General features: G+C 37.6%; 1 protein-coding gene across 2 annotated transcripts in view; it reads left to right on the forward strand.

The window, feature by feature from the left end:
- Positions 1-20004, forward strand: part of ADAMTS16 (ADAM metallopeptidase with thrombospondin type 1 motif 16) — a 453100-nt gene that overhangs the window by 262143 nt on the left and 170953 nt on the right. For both annotated transcript variants that reach the window (XR_012320095.1, XM_073678502.1), the window contains exons 13-16: positions 2810-2982; positions 5804-5934; positions 7297-7420; positions 10310-10554. Coding sequence is in view for 1 of the 2 variants with exons in the window: in XM_073678502.1 (XP_073534603.1) it covers positions 2810-2982; positions 5804-5934; positions 7297-7420; positions 10310-10554 (673 nt within the window). In the remaining variant the exon portion in view is untranslated. The remainder of the gene's footprint in view (positions 1-2809; positions 2983-5803; positions 5935-7296; positions 7421-10309; positions 10555-20004) is intronic.

A 20004-nucleotide genomic window follows, 5' to 3' on the forward strand; every position in this document is an offset into this window, starting at 1 on the left:
TATGATTGTCCTATTGTCATTATGGTTTTACTGGATTTCATTAAAGGTTTATGATTTTATCAAAGTGCTGAATCAAGCTTGTTTTGGATTGCTATAGAAAATTGACAGCTGATTTATGATGCATGTGGTTGGGGTATCATGAATCCCCTTTCAGGTTCAATTTAAATAACCCTGAAGTATAATATTTTGATAGATGCCTAAAATAAGTGTTTACATGTATACAAGATATCCCTTGTTTATCTCAAATATATATTTTTTTCCTTTTTTAATGCTAAGAAAACATAACTGGTGTATTAAGCATGGATCAAGATGTCTCTTCTTATTTCAGAAGTAAAAAAATGGTTTAGCATATTATAAATGAGAAGATGACACCTCTCAAAGATAAACCAGACACATTTTTAAATAGTAATTGAACTTTTTTTAATGCATTACTGATCAGTCTTCACCAAGTTCAGAATCTTTATAGCTTACTGCATTACCTAATCTTGCTTTCCTTTCTCTCAAACTGCATGATGAAAGGGCTGTTTTAAGTGCTTTGTTCATGAGAGTAGCACTTCTGACCTGCAGGTCTGTTAAATATCTTTACTCCTGTGAGAGCTTCTCTGCTGCCCGTTCTCCATGCTCAGACAGTGGGAATGTTTCAATGTAGCGTCTGAGCATTGGGGACTGGAACAGAGAAGCTCACACACCAGTAGAGATATTTGATAGAACAAAGCAGGTAAAACCACACTTTCATGCATTTTGTTGAGATAGAAAAGCAAGTGAAGGTAATGGAGTACATTACAAAGATACAGAACTTTGCAAAGACTAATCAATAATTAAAAAGTTTAGTTACTCTTTAAAGTTTGGTATTCCTATTATGCTTAAGCACACACTGCCTCTCACTATACACACACTAACTCACTCATTACCTTCCTATCCATGTAATTAAATGGGTTGTCCTCGTTCAACAATTTTTAGCTCACAGGTTCCGCTATGTTTAAAATAACAAATTTAAGTGTTGTACCCGGGAAGGGTAAGTATAGTTCAGTTTGTTATTTTATACATAACCGAGATTGTGAGCTAAAAAATAGTTGAACGAGTACAACCCCTTTAACTGGTTTCACAAAAAGGTTTATATTGTGTGGACCAACTGTAGGTCTTTACCTAATCTACTGCTTCTCCACAATTCCTCCCCACACTTCCTTCATCCACTTATTTTTCGTTCTATTTCTCCACTTGTACTTTTATCTAATGAGGTTTTCTATTATTAAAGATAGCTGAATTTCATGCCACTGATTTATATGATTTAGGTGAGATATTAAAAAAACAAAGAAATGCAGCTTATTAAATCTTTCCATTATGTATGGTATGGTGTTCAAGAACAGCGGTTTATGGAACACAGCAGAACCGGTGCTTATCTGAAGTAAGAATAAACACATGGGCTTGATTCATCAAAGCGTTCACACCAGAAATGTGGTGTAAAAGCTTTGAATAGTCACAAAATGTTGTGACTTTTGGCATTTTCACAGCTAATTTCTCCTAACAGGTAGAGTGGGGGCGAGATGCTACAAATCCTTACACCAGCAATCTCACTCCAGTACCTGAATGGAGTAAGATTTCTGGCGTGGCACATGCAGGCGTACCCCACTCATCAGACGTTCCAGATTCATGAAGAGTCACGCACTTCATGAATCAGGAACGTCTGAATTCAGCATGCCCCTTTATCAACACTGACATGAACAATGCTGGTCTTGAGGAATTGGGCCCATTGTGTCTTTTATGTCATCATTTTGAGCCATCTTTGTGGTTGCTTAAGTCAAAAACTGTCATACTGTAGATGTTTTATATACATGCTCACCATGTATTGTATTAGCAGTGAGAAGAAACCTATAGACTCCCAGATATGTGCCTTCCCAGTAATTGTAGATGTTTTACCAGGAGAAAATTAGAAGACTTCATGTGTCCCACTCATAAAGATGCCATTCTCATTAAAGGGAACCTGTCGTGTCCTGTCTACTATGTAAACTGCCCCCATTGCATTGTTAGTGATGCAATGTGCATCACTAACACGCTATTTAAATTTAATATAATGAGTATACAGCACTTTATGTACTTATATCATACCTGCTCATTTAGTCATAAGGGTGTAATTCCTCGCATTCAGTCAGGGCTGGCACCACCCACACTTTTGAATTCTGCTCCCACCTCGCGCTGTAGGTATGGGGCACTTGTGCAGTATGACCTGGCCAGCCAGCAAAGCTTGCAGTGCTGGGAGCCGCGCATGCTCTGTGACAAGTGGCTCCTCGCGCGTGCGCAGTCAAGCTGTGTTGTTCCCAGCTTCACTGCGCATGCGCTGTGATGAGCGGCTCCCCGCATGTGCGCAGTGAATCTGTGTAGTTCCTAGCTTCACTGTGTGCGGCCGGAACTTCACAGCCTCACTGAGCACACGCAGGGAGCCGCTCGTCACCGTGCATGCGCGGCTCCCAGCGCTGCAAGCTTTGCTGGCTGGCCAGGTCATACTGTGCAAGCACTCCATACTTACAGCGCAGAATTCAAATGCGTGGGCGGCACCAGCCCTGACGGAATGCGAGGATCACACCCCTATGACTAAACGAGCAGGTAGGATATAAGTATATAAAGTGCTGTATACTTATTATATTAGCGCCAATTTAAATGAAAAAAGCGTGTTAGTGATGCACATTGCATCACTAACAACACAATGGGGGCAGTTTACATAGTAGACAGGGCATGACAGGTTCCCTTTAAATTATATAACTTTGTCAAATCCTCATTCCCAATAATATATATTTTTCACTTTTTGGTTTAGACCTTTTCATGGCGGAAAATTTTGTGAAGGTTCTTCCCGATTATTTAAACTTTGCAGCACTCAGAAGTGTCCTAAGAATAGTATTGACTATAGAGTGCAGCAGTGTGCAGAGTACAACAGTAAACCTTTCAGAGGCTGGTACTATAACTGGAAGCCTTACACCCGTGTGGAGGGTAAGATGCATATATTTCATTTATGTTTTTCTTTCAATCATTTGTTGCCTTGTTTTCTGATTTGTAATAATGTGCGATTGTGCAATACTGGGATCCAGTGTGACTCTAGATCTTTCACATCTATTTCTCGTGTTTGTGCCTGACTCCCACCTCCAGACTTGCTCATTCAGGACAATTCTTTGTTTGAGACATTTTAACATTAATAATGTGTATCTCTCTAATTATCTTTCAGGTATTATCTCTTTTTCTATCTCAGACGCATAATTGTTTTCCCAATGGAAAATCTGTAACACATATACATATGCCAAATAAAGTAAAAGAGTTTTCATATGTGTCACCTAGAAACATATCCAGACAATGAAAAATTAATAAAGTAATTAAAGGGAGGCCATCATTAAAAAATTACCTATTGTTTAAATCAGGTTTTTATGTTAGGAAAACAAAATGTGTAAGTCAGCGCTCCCCAATGGCGTTATGGAAGCTGCATATAAATGCACTTCCAGCCCATGTGCGTAATAAAATGTATACAAAATGAATAAAATTTTATATGCGCTAAAAAAACACCTATTCTGTAAATCCTATCAGTGCTTCTGTGCAGGTGTAGTATGACGTCCTCTCGTGGGTGCTCCCAGGAGTAGGCAAGTGAGATGACTCAGTTGTCCTGTCTTGGATGCGCCCTGATGTGGTGTTTCAGCTGTCCTCAATCCCTGCTTGATCTTCAGCAGACTGTGCAGACAGTGTGCCAGCAGGTCACGTCTGTTCTACTAAAAGTTTGAAGAAATCCTCCGTCCTGTGCTGGTGTGACGTCACTCAGACCTGCAGTTCTTCCTTCACAGAGGATAGAAAGTGTCAGCTGTCAATCCAACGTGTTTGAGGTTCTGAACTCCTTCGGAGTGTTGGAGGAAACCTATACAAAAACCATGTAGAAGTTGTCATTGATGAGATTTGGACGCAGGAATCAGCGATGGAAGCGCTACAGTGCTAACCACTGAGCCATCATGCTGTCCTTCCATGATTCCACCTATTTTAATCAATGACTGTGATAAATGCAGAACATTTTCACGGACTCATAATGAAATACAAATGTGCACACGGAGTCTTTTTGCAGAGCTTTGAGGAGCAAAAACTCAAATCTCAAAATATTTGTGGAGTTTCGAGATTTGAATGAGGATTTGGAGAGTTTCTGCTCTATAAATGCCTCAATAAACTCTATGTGCACATAGCCTTAGTTTATTTGCTCAAGAACTTTTTGGGGGAAGTTTTTGCAGCAGAAACATAGCAGAAACTCTCCAAATTCTCTCCAAAAATTAAAACTTCTCAAAAACTTGGAGGTTCTCCTCAGTTTCTGCTCCAAAAACTCTGCAAAGAGACATAATTATGTGCGCATGATCAGTCTACTGATTATCAGCCATGTGCCCAGGAAAACCAGTATCATTATTGCTATTGCCACAGAGAACAAGTTATCAAAACGGAAAAAGGTATTTCAACACTAGATGAATGTTCCATAAAATGTATTCTTTCATGGCAAAACAGGTTAAATGTGAATGTATATATTATAGCTATATTCAGACTGGCGTTGTAAAATTCAGGCTAGTCATGTCTGCAAATTGACGATGTCAATGGCTTCATGTGCTGATCCGCAAGGTATACAAGTGCAGGAGCTGCTATATACATGCATTAGTCTCTTCCATGAATAGGACCAGATTAGAGCGTGTTGCAATTTTTTCACACAGACCTGAGCCCACATGAATTAGCGCATAGACTAACATTGGCGCCTCTGTTGTTTGTTTTCTACGCGTACGACGCTAGGAGCAAAAATATGTTCATCGCACTAATAAGAAAGTTGTGTACTCTTGTGTGCATCATACTCTTAAGTCTTTGTGTAATGGAATAAAAACCATACAGAACAAGACAGTAAAAAGACATCCCCACCCCTCAAAAAAATGGAAAAACAAAACGCTAAAATTAGATGCTTCAGGCTTTTAAATCTCTAGACAAAAGGAACGATTTTTGAAGTGTCTTCTTCTTTAAACACGTAATTTTTCACATTTGGTAAAGGAGGCAGTATGAACATACAGTAGTACCTTAATGGTCCATGAAAAGTTTGGACAGTACACGGATATCATCTTAGGTTGCACCCTAGTACTGTGTTTTTCACTCACTTATAGGAGACACTAGGAAAACTTCATCAGTTTATTTTTAGCATATGAGAAAAACTGATGAAACCCCTATAGTAAAAACTGACACACTGACCAAACACTGGCTATGTTCATACAGAGTCCTTTTGGAATGGAAACTGAGCAGAAATTGAGAGGAAACTTCAAATCCTTTTCCAAAAATCCTCAAAAAACATTGAGTTTCCACTTAAGTTTCTGCTCCAAAAACTCCTTGAAAAACTCCATGTGCACATAACTACTAACCAAAAACTCATGAAAACCTGTTACAAAACATTGATGAATATCGGTTCGTTTTTCACATAGGAAAAAAAATAGAAATTTGAATGAGGCTTTAGCCATACTTTATAGTTCTAGCCCCCTAAGACTACAACTAAGAACCATCATTAATATTGGAAAGTAAATCTTAAGCTTTACGGTGCATTTTTAACTGTTTTGCCAATAAAAAAAATATATATCTTATGGGAGATGCCGGATAACCCTCGTTCATTTTGATTTATGAAGTGTTCCCAAACCACAATCCATGCACTGAACACCACAGGATATACATATACTGGTGAGCTGAGGATAAACCTGATTGTTTGCATAAACCCGGTCAGATATCCTATATTATGGCTCTTCTGATTCATGTATTTTTTTTATTACAGAACAAGATTACTGTAAACTCTACTGTATTGCAGAAGGCTTTGATTTCTTCTTTTCTTTATCAAACAAAGTGAAAGATGGAACACGATGCTCTGAGCACAGTAATAATGTCTGTATTGATGGTGTTTGTGAGGTAAGAGGCAAATGAAAATGAGCCGAGACAGAAAATACAAATGTGCATTTTCTGGAAATTTCTACACAAGGTCAACTGTATACCCCGTGCACCCCTTCTTTTTTTTAAGATTACACACAAAAGCTCTAAAATGCAAATCAATTATAATTACCCATAAAACAAAAAAAATTAAATAAAACAAAAAAAAGAGGGAAATTCAAGAAGATGACTCTGTGTCGCAAGAAATGAACATGTACACAGCAATGTCAAAACGTTATTGCTGTGCACATGTTCCATCTTATGTCACTTCTTTTAACGGCTTCAGAGTTCGTAAGCCTTGAAGTAGTTAAAAGAAGTAACTTGTTTATTCTTCGGTCAGCTTCGTTTGGAAGCCGCCCGCTCTCTATACTGGAAATTACAGAGCGAAGATGCTGGCGGTGGAGCTGCTACAAAAATGATGGAAAAACCACCGGTGAAAAAGATTTAGGAAAACAACCACTGGCCTTTTCCCAAATCGATTTTGCCTTGAAAAACTTGGCAGTTCCATGTGCACATACCCACACGAATTAAATAAAATATTTGGATGTGGCAAGGTAATATATGTAAACATTAACATCAACCTGTATATTCTTATTAGTTAGCCACATACATATATCTGCCAGACATATAGAAGACAAGACCATTCAGAAAAAACACAATACCCATAAGAGAGAACCAAACAAAAGCAGTCAAAAATACGTATTTGATGCAAAGTAAAAAACCTTTAATGGTTGCATGGTTTAGGCAAGAGGGTGGCACTGTGGAGACATGCGCTCACACCTATGTACATACAAAATTGATTAAAATACAAATAGTGAGACTTAATAAAAGCCTCCTGGAAATAAGACATAGTATATGGTAACAAGAATACAATGTATCAAAAAGGAGATCTATACTATATAGAAAGATGTACATACCCATACGAGAAGAATCAAGCCAGTAAAGTTAGGGTATGTGGGAACATACCCTAACTTTTTCCAGTCACACTGTTATTGTTTCCGTGCCTTGACCTACCGATTGGCCAGGTCAGTGCTGGTTGATGCTGCTATACTATATTTACTTTTAAGGATAATTTTAAATGTTTGATAATTTGATAATTCAAAAACCATACTTTAAAAATGTGTATATTAAAAAGCATATTAACAAATAATCAACCAAATCATCACTACAGATTATCATGAATTCCTATGCATAAAGAAAACTGAATTTGTTTGAATGTTTGTTCTTGAAATTGAAAGATTGCGGAATCTATTGTCTTGACATAGACATATAGATAGATATAGACATATAGATTTCTATCAAGTAGATGGGGAGAAAGAGACTAACCCACCTTCTCTTTGGTAGACAGTTGGCTGTGACCAGATCCTTGGATCTAATGCTACGCACGATTCATGTGGCATCTGCAAAGGAGATAACTCATCCTGCAAGATCTACAGAAGCCAGTATACAAAACAGCACTACTCTAATCGTAAGCAACGTGTGCTATAGAAGATTAGCTTAAAAATTATATGCATATAAAAAGATTATATATAAAGAAAATTCAACATCTGAAAATGATATTTGGTCTATGCTACATTTAGAATTTTTGTGGAGAATCACAAGATGAAAACACAGTAAGATGAGTTATATTAGCTCCAGTTTGAGTCAGGTGGTATAGAGGTTACGGAAGGTTCTCCTTGAGTCTCCGTGATGTCATTATTGGCAAACCCAGGACACCTGGCGTCATGATGAACATGGTTTGTTCTCACCTTTCTTCTGTAATACCATTTAATGCAGGAAAGCGATACACTAAACTAACAGAAGTAGTTTTAACTTTGTAACAAGTCAGTCTTCAGTGAATTCACAGTTCTTTCAGTTCTGTTAGATTCCAATTGATAGAATTCCAAAGTAAGTAAATTTTGTTTTAGATTAAAAAAAACACAGCAAAACATCACCCTATAGAGCTACCAACTTATAGTATATTATCCCAATGCTGGTTTTAGGAGACATACTAAAGGTTGTCATACATATTAGAAGTATTTTGATGGTTGAACATCTGTTAAATGAATGATTGTATGGTCAACGATTTGTAGTTTGAATTTATTTCAAACTGGTTATATATGTATTTAATGATTTTGGGCAACAGACGAACGAGCTTTCTTGGAATATTTAGAGGATGATCAATACACAGTGGTCTAAAATATAGGAAAATGGACAATTTCAACCTCAACCAAAAAAACTGGATAAACCTAAAAATAAACAATCACATTATGTGACCCATGGAAGACAGCCATCAACTGGAAAATTTCATCCATACGTAAAATTTTTTTTCCCTGATCACTAGTCACCGTAAAAGCCCAGATAAGCAAAGATTAAGTTAAATTACGTTATAAATAAATGCTCTAATTTTTTTCTGATCCGTGTAGGACATTGAAAGAAAGAAATGTTGAAGAGCTCATGTCTTTTTACACATCCATTATTTTTCTATATGAACATACAGTGAAGGAGATAATTATTTGATCCCTTGCTGTTTTTGTACGTTTGCCCACTGACAATGACATGAACAGTCTATAATTTTAAGGGTAGGTTAATTTTAACATTGAGACATAGAATATCCCCCCAAAAAATCAAGAAACTCACATTGTATAAATTAGATAAACTTATTTGCACTTTGCAGTGAGAAATAAGTATTTGATCCCCTACAAACCATCATGAGTTCTGGCTCCTACAGACCAGTTAGACGCTCCTAATCAACTCATTACCTGCATTAAAGACAGCTGTCTTACATAGTCACCTGTATAAAAGACTCCTGTCCACAGACTCAATTAATCAGTCAGACTCTAACCTCTACAACATGGGCTAGACAAAAAAGCTTTCTAAGGATGTCAGGGACAAGATGATAGACCTGCACAAAGCTGGAATGGGCTACAAAACCATAAGTAAGATGCTGGGTGAGAAGGAGACAAATGTTGGTGCAATAGTAAGAAAATGGAAGAAATACAAAATGACTGTCAATCGACATAAATCTGGGGCCCCATGCAAAATCTCACCTCTTGGAGTATCCTTGATCATGAGGAAGGTGAGAGATCAGCCTAAAACTACATGGGGGGAACTTGTTAATGATCTCAAGGCAGCTGGGACCACAGTCACCAAGAAAACCATTGGTAACACATTACACCTTAATGGTTTAAAATCCTGCAGTGCCCACAAGGTCCCCCTGCTCAAGAAGGCACATGTGCAGGCCTGTCTGAAGTTTGCCAATGAACACCTGGATGATTCTGTGAATTATTAGGAGATGGTGCTGTGGTCAGATGAGGCAAAAATTTAGCTCTTTGGCATTAACTCAACTTGCCGTGTTTGGAGGAAGAGAAATGCTGCCTATGATCCAAAGAACACCGTCCCCGCTGTCAAGCATGGAGGTGGAAACATTATGTTTTGGGGGTGTTTCTCTGCTAAGGGCACAGGACTACTTCACCGCATCAATGGGAGAATGGATGGAGCCATGTACCATAAAATCCTGAGTGACAACCTCCTTCCCTCCACCAGGACATTAAAAATGGGTTGTGGCTGGGTCTTCCAGCAAGACAATGACTCAAAACATAACAGCCAAGGCAACAAATGAGTGGCTCAAAAAGGAGCACATTAAGGTCACGGAGTGGCCTAGTCAGTCTTCAGACCTTAATCCCTTAGAAAACGTATGGAGGGAGTTGAAGCTCCGAGTTGCCAAGCAAAAGCCTCAAAATCTGGATGATTTAGAGAGGATCTGCAAAGAGGAGTGGACCAAAATTCCTCCTGACATGTGCACAACCCTCATCATCAATTACAAAAAACGTCTGACTGCTGTGCTTGCCAACAAGGGTTTTGCCACCAAGTATTAAGTGTTGTTTTCCAGAGGAATTATATACTTATTTCTCACTGCAAAATGCAAATAAATTTATCTAATTTATACAATGTGATTTTCTTGATTTTTTTTGGACATTCAATCTCTCAATGTTAAAATTAACCTACCCTTAAAATTATAGACTGCTCATGTCTTTGTCAGTGGGAAAACTTACAAAAACAGCAAAGGATCAAATAATAATTTCCTTCATTGTATAAGAAATATACAGAGCACCATCTTCAGAACTGTTAAAACATATTTTTTTTCCCTGTATGAAAAAGTCAAACTAATATCTTCATGCATCTAGTTATCTTTGAGGTGGCAGACAATTTGACCAGCCTTTTTTTCTGTGTAAACTTAGTTACACCCTACCATATAGTACATATTATTGTATAAAACATGCTGTATATACACAAGCACTCCAACAATAAGATATAGAAACATAAATATATAACGATTTATAAACATACAATATTACTGTCTTTTTTTTAACTACAGAATACTATTCATTGGTCACTATACCCGCTGGATCTCGTAGCATTCGTGTTTCTGAAATGAATATTTCTACCTCTTACATCTCTGTACGTAACACACAGAAAAAATACTACCTCAATGGATACTGGACCATCGACTGGCCCGGCCAGTATAAATTTGCTGGAGCAGTTTTCGAATACAAAAGACCTTACAATAATCCAGAGACGTTGATTTCTGCTGGACCAACAAATGAAACCATAATAGTAGAAGTAAGTTTTATATTTATGATGTTATTAAATATAATTTTCTGATCATTATTAGGATACTTATTTTTTTATTGTGGGAGAAGTTGGACTTTTAGTAGTTACTAAAAATGATTGAGTAAACCTTTATTCATTTTATTCATTGAGATAAAACATTTACCAACAATTAAAAACTTGCATAAGAAAGTCTATAGATTAAAATTCCATTTTTAGAAAGACCTCAAGGTGAGTTTAAATTAACCGATTAGCCCCATTAAACTGCTGCAGTTTGTTAAATATTTACCAATCGGCCTTCGTTAACAGACTATTTAGACAAGTAGACCAAGCTTAACTATGCAGTCTGAGCAATCTGTAATAGAGTATTGAGTGTGCATAGGCTGCCATAGTTCTCAGCAGCATGGGTCCTGTTTACACAGTACGATGAGATGACGAAAATGCCGAGAACAGTGATCTTTTGTGCAAACCAAAAGAGCATTTTACCTGATGAACAAGAATTTTGCTCGTTCTACGTGTAATCGGCAATATTTATTTACAAGAAATATGACATGCAGAAGTAGATTACATAATACTGGTTCCATCTTGAATAATATGTGAAAGAGACTTTGCCTCCTTTACCCACAACTCAGAAAGCCAGGCTCTTAATAACTAAACATAGACCAATGTCTATCAATTAGCAACGCTTGTCAAATGTAGACTATATAAAACGTGATAAAGAATAAATCAACACATCATCCACTTACAGTATCTAAATCACTACAATAAATTAAAACATGCTACTGAGTGGATTGTCTATAAAAATGAAAAACTGAGCCATTTCCTATTTTGAACCTCCTCAATGTCTTCTGTATGTGTATTTTACTGTTTAATGGTTAGGAGAAGCTAAGCCTTTTTTATCTTCATAAAAGAAAAATGGGTCCAATAAAGATTGTAAAGACTGACCAAAAATGAGTCCAGCACACTGGAAAACAAAGACCATTTTTGACTGATGAGAAAAAAATGATTTCTGAAATAAACCTACAGTGGTTTTTGTACTTGGAACTATAGTTGAAAGATTGGTGGTAGTCTTAGTTCGAGGAGTGTAAGCTCTTATGGTCAGCGAGGTCTTCTCTGTCTTTCTTTCTTCAGTCGAGTTCAAGCTCTTAATGTCAGTGGGGTCCTCTCTCTCCTGCATTTAAGCGCATATGGTCAGCAGGGCTCTCTCACTCTCTCTCTCTCCTCCATGTGTATTTTCCAATAAATTACGAACTTTTGAATATTGAGATTCGTATTAATTTACTCGCTGCATAGTTCATTTTTTGGGAAAATTTGGCAAACTCGAACTTCAAAAGATCCGCCCTTGTCTAACAATTTGTACATTGATGTAAAATGTGCTGAGCTGTACTTAAGGGAGAAAGGCTGTCCCTTTCACTGGTTATGTACAGTTGTGCTCAAAAGTTTACATACCCTGGCAGAATTTTTCCTAACATACAGCTGTGCTCAAAAGTTTACTTACCCCGGCAGAGGTTTTCCTTTCTTGGCCTTGTTTCAGAGAATAAGAATTATAACAAAAAACTTTTTCTCCACTCATGGTTATTGGTTGGGTGAAGCCATTTATTGTCAAATTACTGTGTTTTCTCTTTTTAAATCTTAATATCCTACATAGTTCGGTGTCATCAGCAAAAACTGACAAATTACTCTCAATCCCATCCACAAGGTCATTAATAAAAAGGTTAAAAAGAATTGGTCCTAGCACAGATCCCTGCGGTACCCCACTGCTGACTATCTCCCATTTAGAAAATGTACCCTTTGTGATGACTCTTTGTTTTCTATCATTTAGCCAATTCCTTACCCATCTGCATATAGTTCCCCCAAGTCCTTGCTTCTGTAGCTTCAGTATAAGGCTGTTATGTAGTACAGTATCAAATGCCTTTGCAAAGTCCAGATAAATCAGCCGCATAACCAACATCCAGATTTGCACTCGCCTCCTCATAGAAACCCAACATGTTGGTTAGATATGACCTATCTTTCATGAATCCATGCTGGTTATCCTTTATTATATTATTCTCTGTGATATAACTCTGCAAGTCATCTCTTATGATGCCCTCAAAAAAATTGCACACTACCGATGTCAGACTTACTGGACGGTAGTTACCTGGATTCACCTTTTTACTTTTCTTAAATATTGATACCACATCAGCTATCCTCCAATCCTGTGGCACCACCCCTGTTACAAGAGAGTCTAAGAATATGAGATACAGTGGTCTGTCAATTACTGAGCTAAATTTCCTCAGTATCCGAGGATATGAAAAAGTGTTTGCCCCCTTCCTGATTTTTTATTCTTTTGCATGTTTGTCACACTTAAATTTTTCAGATCACAAAAACAATTTAAATATTAGACAAAGATAACACAAGTAAACACAAAATGCAGTTTTTAAATGAAGATCTATACTATTAAGGGAAAAAGAAATCCAAACCTACAGGGCCCTTGGTGAAAAAGTGATTGCCCCCTAAATCTAATAACTGGTTGGGCCACTTTTAGCAGCAACAACTGCAATCAAGCGTTTGTGATAACTGGCAATGAGTTTTTTACAACACTCTAGAAGAATTTTGGCACACTCACCTTTGCAAAATTGTTGTAATTCAGCCACATTGGAGGGTTTCCGATCATGAACCGCCTTTTTAAGGTCATGCCACAGCATATAAATTGGATTAAGGTCAGGACTTTGACTAGTCCACTCCAAAGCCTTAATTTTGTTTTGCTTAAACCATTCAGAGGTGGACTTGCTGGTGTATTTTGGATCATTGTCCAAAAATGATCAGCTTGAGGTTACGAATAGATGGCCGGACATTCTCCTTCAGGATTTTTTGGTAGACAACAGAATTCATGGTTTCATTTACCATAGCAAGTCTTCCAGGTCCTGAAGCAGCAAAACAGCCCCAGAAATTCACACTGCCACCACCATATTTTACTGTTGGTAGGATGTTCCTCTTTTGACATGCTGTGTTACTTCTACGCCAGATGAAATTGGACATACACCTTCCAAAAAAGTTCAACTTTTGTCTCGTTAGTTCAGAGTATTCTCCCAAAAGTCTTGGCAATCATAAAGATGTTTTCTGGCAAAACTAAGATGAGCCTTTTATGTTATTTTTGCTCAACAGTGGTTTTTGTCTTGGTACTCTGACATGCATGCCATTTTTGCCCAGTCTCTCTCTTATGGTGGAGTCATGAACAATGACCTTGACTGAGGCAAGTGAAGCCTGCAATTCTTTGGATGATGTTGTGGGGTCTTTTGTGACTTCTTGGATGAGTTTTCGCCGCACTCTTGGGGTAATTTTGGTCAGCCTGCCACTCCTAGGAAGGTTCACCTCTGTTCCATGTTTTCTCTATTTGTGGATAATGGCTCTCACTGTGGTTTGCTGGAGTGTGAAAGCTTTAGAAATGGCTTTAGAACCTTTTCCATAATTTCCTTGGATCGCAGCATGATGTCTAGCTTTTGAGGATCTTTTGTTCTACTTTACTTTGTCAGGCTGGTCCTATTTAAGTGATTTCTTGATTGAGAAAAGGTGTGGCAGTAATCAAGCCTGTGTGTGGCTAAGGCAATTGAACTCAGTTTCCCAAAGATGTGATAAACCACAGTTAATTTATGTTTTAAGGGGAAGAGGGCAATCACTTTTTCACACAGGGCCCAGTAGTTTTTGTTTTCTTTTTTCCTTAATAATAAAGACTTTCATTTAAAAAAATCATTTTTTTGTTTACTTGTTTTATGTTTGTCTAATATTTGAATTTGTTTTGTGATCTGAAATATTTAAGTGGGACAAATATGCAAAAGAATAAGAAATCAGGAAGGGGCAAACACTTTTTCAAAACACTGTATTATCTGTATTCCATCCATATGCCACCTGTGTGTCATCTGTGTGTCTATTTTTTACATCCTTTTAAAGTCAATTTTTTGCCATCAATATTTAAAAAAATGTACAAGACCAAATACAATTTCCTATATTAAGAATTGCAACTTATCAGTAAAAATTTGATACAGTATCGGTTATCCATATGAGATGGTTTTTTTTTTATTTGCTCAGCCATAGACTTGAATAGGACAATATTTTGAGAAATATACAGTTATAGGAAAAAGTTTGGGCATCCCACAGATATCATTGAACATCTGTGGGATCATTTGAAGAGGGCTGTCCATGCTCGGCGACCATCAAACTTAACTGAACTGGAATTGTTTTGTAAAGAGGAATGGTCAAAAATACCTTCATCCAGGATCCAGGAAATCATTAAAAGCTACAGGAAGCGACTAGAGGCTGTTATTTTTGCAAAAGGAGGATCAACTAAATATTAATGTCACTTTTCTGGTGAGGTGCCCATACTTATGCACCTGTCAAATTTTGTTTGAATGCAGATTGCACATTTTCTGTTAGTACAATAAACCTCATTTCAAGGCAGAAACATTACTGTGTCCAACAGTTATTACATATATCAAACTGAAATAGCTGTTGCAAAAACACCAATTTTTATAAAACATTAAGCTTAAGATTAATAGGGGTGCCCAAACTTTTTCATATAACTGTAGAAGAGACTAGTGCATGCTGCAATTTTTTTTCTCAGGGACACTCAGTCTGTGTGGAAAAAAAAAAACCTTTTGAAACAGTCCAATTGAATAACATTGGTCAGTGTTCTGTACGTGCTCTATCCACATTTAACAGAAACAGCACATGTATGTATAATATGCTCATATGAATTAGCCCTTACTAATATTTTTCTGTTCAATAAAACTTAAAAAAACAGTACCAATACCAAATAAACCGTTTATGTTGTATCAAGCTGCCATAAATATTAGAAAGCCTAAAAGATTAACCATTTACATAAAAGACAATTTTGTTTGTAAGTCCCAAGGAGCTGTTGTTTAATGGAACAAACTATTGTGCTGTGTGCAGTCTGTTCTGCACTTTTGGCGCTTGTTAGTTGATATTTTTAAGCATTAAAATGAGATTGTGATCTCTGTACAGAATATCCACCAAAGTACTAAATACAATTTCAGTAATGTAACTTAATTTAACTATTAACATTTTCTCACTCAATTAAAAAATCTGGCAGTGATCTTAAAAATATATTTCAACTGGAGTTTAGGGAGAATCTGAAATATTATTAATCTAATTGATCTGATTCTCTTTTCTGATGGATTCTTTGAAAAAAAAAACCTTTGAAAAAATATTTAGAAATTTAGATTTTGGAAAAAAAAGGATTCCAAATTAAATACAGTATTTTTAAATGAATACCGGTAATTTAATAAAAATAAACTTTATAGTGATTCAGGTGGACAGTGACAGTAACAATTTCTCTATGCAATTGTTATGTTTAACCCCTTAACAACATTTGACATACTAATACGCGTCTGTGCCCTGGGACTTAAGAGCCAGACCCGTATTAGTACATCATGGCGATCGCGCGCGCACACAGGCTGTGCGGGTGCGATCGCCGCCAGGGGTCAGCTGATTCTCATAGCTGACACCCGGTTCTATGTGCAGGGAGCGGTCCTGCACCGCTCCCAGCACATTAACCCCCGCGATGCTGCGATCGAAGTCGATCGCAGCCGATCGCAGCATTGCGGTGGCAAGGGGAGGTGATCGCAGATACTCACCTCCTCTTCCGGCTTCCAGCTCTGACTGCCGTGGCTTCCAGGATGTTGCCATGGCGACCCGATGTCGTCATGACAACATCCGGGTCACCAGACAGCAGGAAGATTTTTTGGACATGCGCAGTGCATCTCCAAACAATCTTCTCACTGTGCAGCGCTGACAGCCTGCATGGCACAGGGATGGTGCTCCATTGCTATGCTATGCAGGCGATCAGAGAAAAAAAAGTGAAAGTCCCACAGTGGGACAAAGTAATAAAGTATAAAAACTATCTGAAAGTGAAAAAAAAAAAAAAAAAAAATTGTAAAAATATTTAAAAAAAAAAAATAAAATAATCCACCAAAAATAAAAATATAATGTACCCATCAATAAATATTATTATAAAAAAAAACAAAAAAAAAAAACAATAACAGTACACATATTTGGTATCGCCACGTCCGGAACAACCTGACCTATAAAACTGTCCCACTAGTTAACCCCTTCAGTGGACACGGTAAAAAAAAAAAAAAAAAAAACGAAGCAAAAAAACAATGCTTTATCACCCTACCGCCAAGCAAAAAATGGAATAACACGCGATCAAAAAGACAAATATAAATAAAAATGGTACCGCTGAAAACGTCATCTCGTCCCGCAAAAAACAAGCCGCAATACAGCTCCATCAGCCGAAAAGTAAAAAAGTTATATCTCTCAGAATAAAGCTATGCTAAAAAATAATTTTTTCTATAAAATTGCTTTTATTATGTAAAAGTGCAAAACATAGAAATACGATATAAATGTGGTACCGCTGTAAACGTACTGACCCGAAGAATAAAGCTGCCTTATCAATTTTACCACACGCGGAACAGAATTAAAAAAAAAAAAAAATTCCTGAATTGTTGGTTTTTGTTTATTCTGCCTCCCAAAAATCGGAATAGAAAGCGATCAAAATATGTCACGTGCCTGAAAATGGCACCAATAACGTCAACTCATCCCGCAAAAAAAAAGCCATCAAATGACTGTCTGCCAAAATCTGGAAAAATTATAGCTCTCAAAATATGGCGATGCAAAAACTAGATTTTACAAAAAATGCGACTTTTAGTGTGTGACAGCTGTCAATCATAAAAACCCGATATGATTCTGGTATCGCTGTAGTCTCACCGACCCGAAGAATAAGGTCATCTAATCACTTATACCGCATGAGGAACGGGTAAAAAATAAACTCTCAGGTTAGGGTTGTGCTAGGGTTAGGGTTGTGCTAGGGTTAGGGTTGTGCTACGGTTAGGGTTGTGCTACGGTTAGGGTTAGGGCTGGGGTTGGGGTTGGGGTTAGGGTTGTGATGGGGTTGGGATTTTTTTCAAAAGCAAGACAAAAAGATGATGATATGGCGACTAGTGTTGAGCGCAAGTGCTCTCTACTTGAGTTTGCATCGGGTGTTCTGGTATGCATTGAGTATCGTGGGTATTTGAGTGACATGCTTGAGTCTCCGCCCCATATGCTTCACGGCCCAAAAAACTTTGCGGGATTGCCTGCCATGCATGAGCGATCCCCGCATCTTTTTTTGGGCGTTTCTAATAACCGTGAAACATCCGGGCGGGGACTCGAGCAAGTCACTCGAGCACACGCAGTACATGGTGCATACCTGAGTACCCGATGCAAACTCAAGTAGCGAGCACTTGCGCTCAAGACTAATGACAACTTATTCAATATGATGACCTAATTTTATCAAATTCTGTGTCGTACCTCTGGGTTCAAAATGTTCACTATGCACCTTAATAAAATCCTTGAGGGGTATAGTTTCCAAAATGGGGTCACTTGTGGGGGAGCTCCAATGTTTGGGCACACAGGGACTCTCCAAATGCAACATGGTGTCCACTAACAAATTGTCGGCTCAAATTGTTAGCGGTCACCATGTTGCATTTGGAGAGCTCTTGTGTGTCCAAACATTGGAGCTCCCCCTCAAGTGACTCCATTTTGGAAACTAGACCCCCCAAGGCACCTATCTAGATGCATAGTGAGCACTTGGAACCCTAAGGTGCTTCACAAATTGATTCATAAAAATGAAAAGTGTTTTTTTTTTCACTTTTTCATTTTTACGAATCAATTTGTGAAGCACCTGGGGGTTCCAAGTGCTCACTATGCATCTAGATAGGTGCCTTGGGGGGTCTAGTTTCCAAAATGGGGTCACTTGTGGGGGAGCTCCAATGTTTGGCCATACAGGGGCTCTCCAAACGCAACATGGCGTCCGCTAATTGTTCAAGCAAATTTTACAATCAAAAAGTCAAATGGCGCTCCTTCACTTCCGAGCCCTGTCGTGCGCGCAAACAGTGTTTTTTCCCCACATATGGGGTATCTGCGTGCCCAGGGGAAATTGCACTACAAATTTTAGGGTCCATTTTTTCTTGTTAACCCTGTGAAAATAAAATAAATTGGGTCTAAAGTAACATTTTTGTGAAAAAAGTTAAATGTTCATTTTTTTCTTCCACATTCCAAAAATCCCTGTGAAGCACCTGAAGGGTTAATAAACTTATTGAATGTGGTTTTGAGCACCTTGAGGGGTGCAGTTTTTAGAATGGTGTCACTTTTGGGTATTTTCTGTCATAAAGACCTCTCAAAGTGACTTCAAATGTGATGTGGTCCCTAAAAAAATGGTTTTGTAAATTTTGTTGGAAAAATGAGAAATCGCTGGTTAACTTTTAACCCTTATAGCTCCCTAACAAAAAAAAATTTTGGTTCCAAAATTGTGCTGATGTAAAGTACACATGTGGGAAATGTTATTTATTAACTCTTTTGTGTGACATATCTCTCTGATTTAAGGGCATAAAAATTCAAATTTTGAAAATTCCAAAATTTTCAAAATTTTCGCACAATTTCCGTTTTTTTCACAAATAAACGCAAGTGATATCGAAGAAATTTTATCACAATCATGAATTTCAATATGTCACGAAAAAACTTTCTCAGAATCAGGGGGATCCGTTGAAGCGTTCCAGAGTAATTACCTCATAAATTGACAGTGGTCAGAATTGTAAAAATTGGCCTGGTCATTAACGTGCAAACCACCCTTGGGGTTTAAGGGGTTAAAGGGGTTTTTCCCTATCTTAAAAGTTATTTTCTATGGGACAAGGGTGCAGTAATAGAAAAAAATTGTATATTCACACAATGGACTGGCGTAGCTCCTCTGCACTTGCAACCTCTGTACTGGTTTCCTATTTGGATGAAATTTGAAGGCTGCAGGTAAGTGGCCTCTAATTGGCTGCGGTTGTCACCTAACTACTTCACTCTGGGCCCATTGAGAATAATTTGTATAGTAAGGGAGATCCTCTTTAAGACTTCATGCATAGACGTGTATTATTGCTCTTCTTTGTATAAAGCATAATAGATGTGTTCTGGGTCTTACTGTACCTCTGTTGCTAATTTATATTGGATTTTCTATTAATTTAGCAGAAAACAAACTGTGTCACACTTCAATGCTTGTTGTATAAACATAGCTATTGTCTAATATAAGCATTGCTGTACATGAAGATAAGAATGGACCAGTGCAATTGTGGTGTGAGCACGCTCACAGACCACTGATATACAGTACAGACCAAAAGTTTGGACACACCTTCTCATTTAAAGATTTTTCTGTATTTTCATGACTATGAAAATTGTACATTCACACTGAAGGCATCAAAACTATGAATTAACACATGTGTAATTATATACTTAACAAAAAAGTGTGACACAACTGAAAATATGTCTTATATTCTAGGTTCTTCAAAGTAGCCACCTTTTGCTTTGATGACTGCTTTGCACACTCTTGGCATTCTCTTGATGAGCTTCAAGTGGTAGTCACCAGAAATGGTCTTCCAACAATCTTGA

Source organism: Phyllobates terribilis, unplaced genomic scaffold (assembly GCF_046119375.1).
Source record: "Phyllobates terribilis strain yellow unplaced genomic scaffold, ASM4611937v1 Scaffold_4__5_contigs__length_816908805, whole genome shotgun sequence".
Classification (NCBI taxonomy): Eukaryota; Metazoa; Chordata; class Amphibia; order Anura; family Dendrobatidae; genus Phyllobates; species Phyllobates terribilis.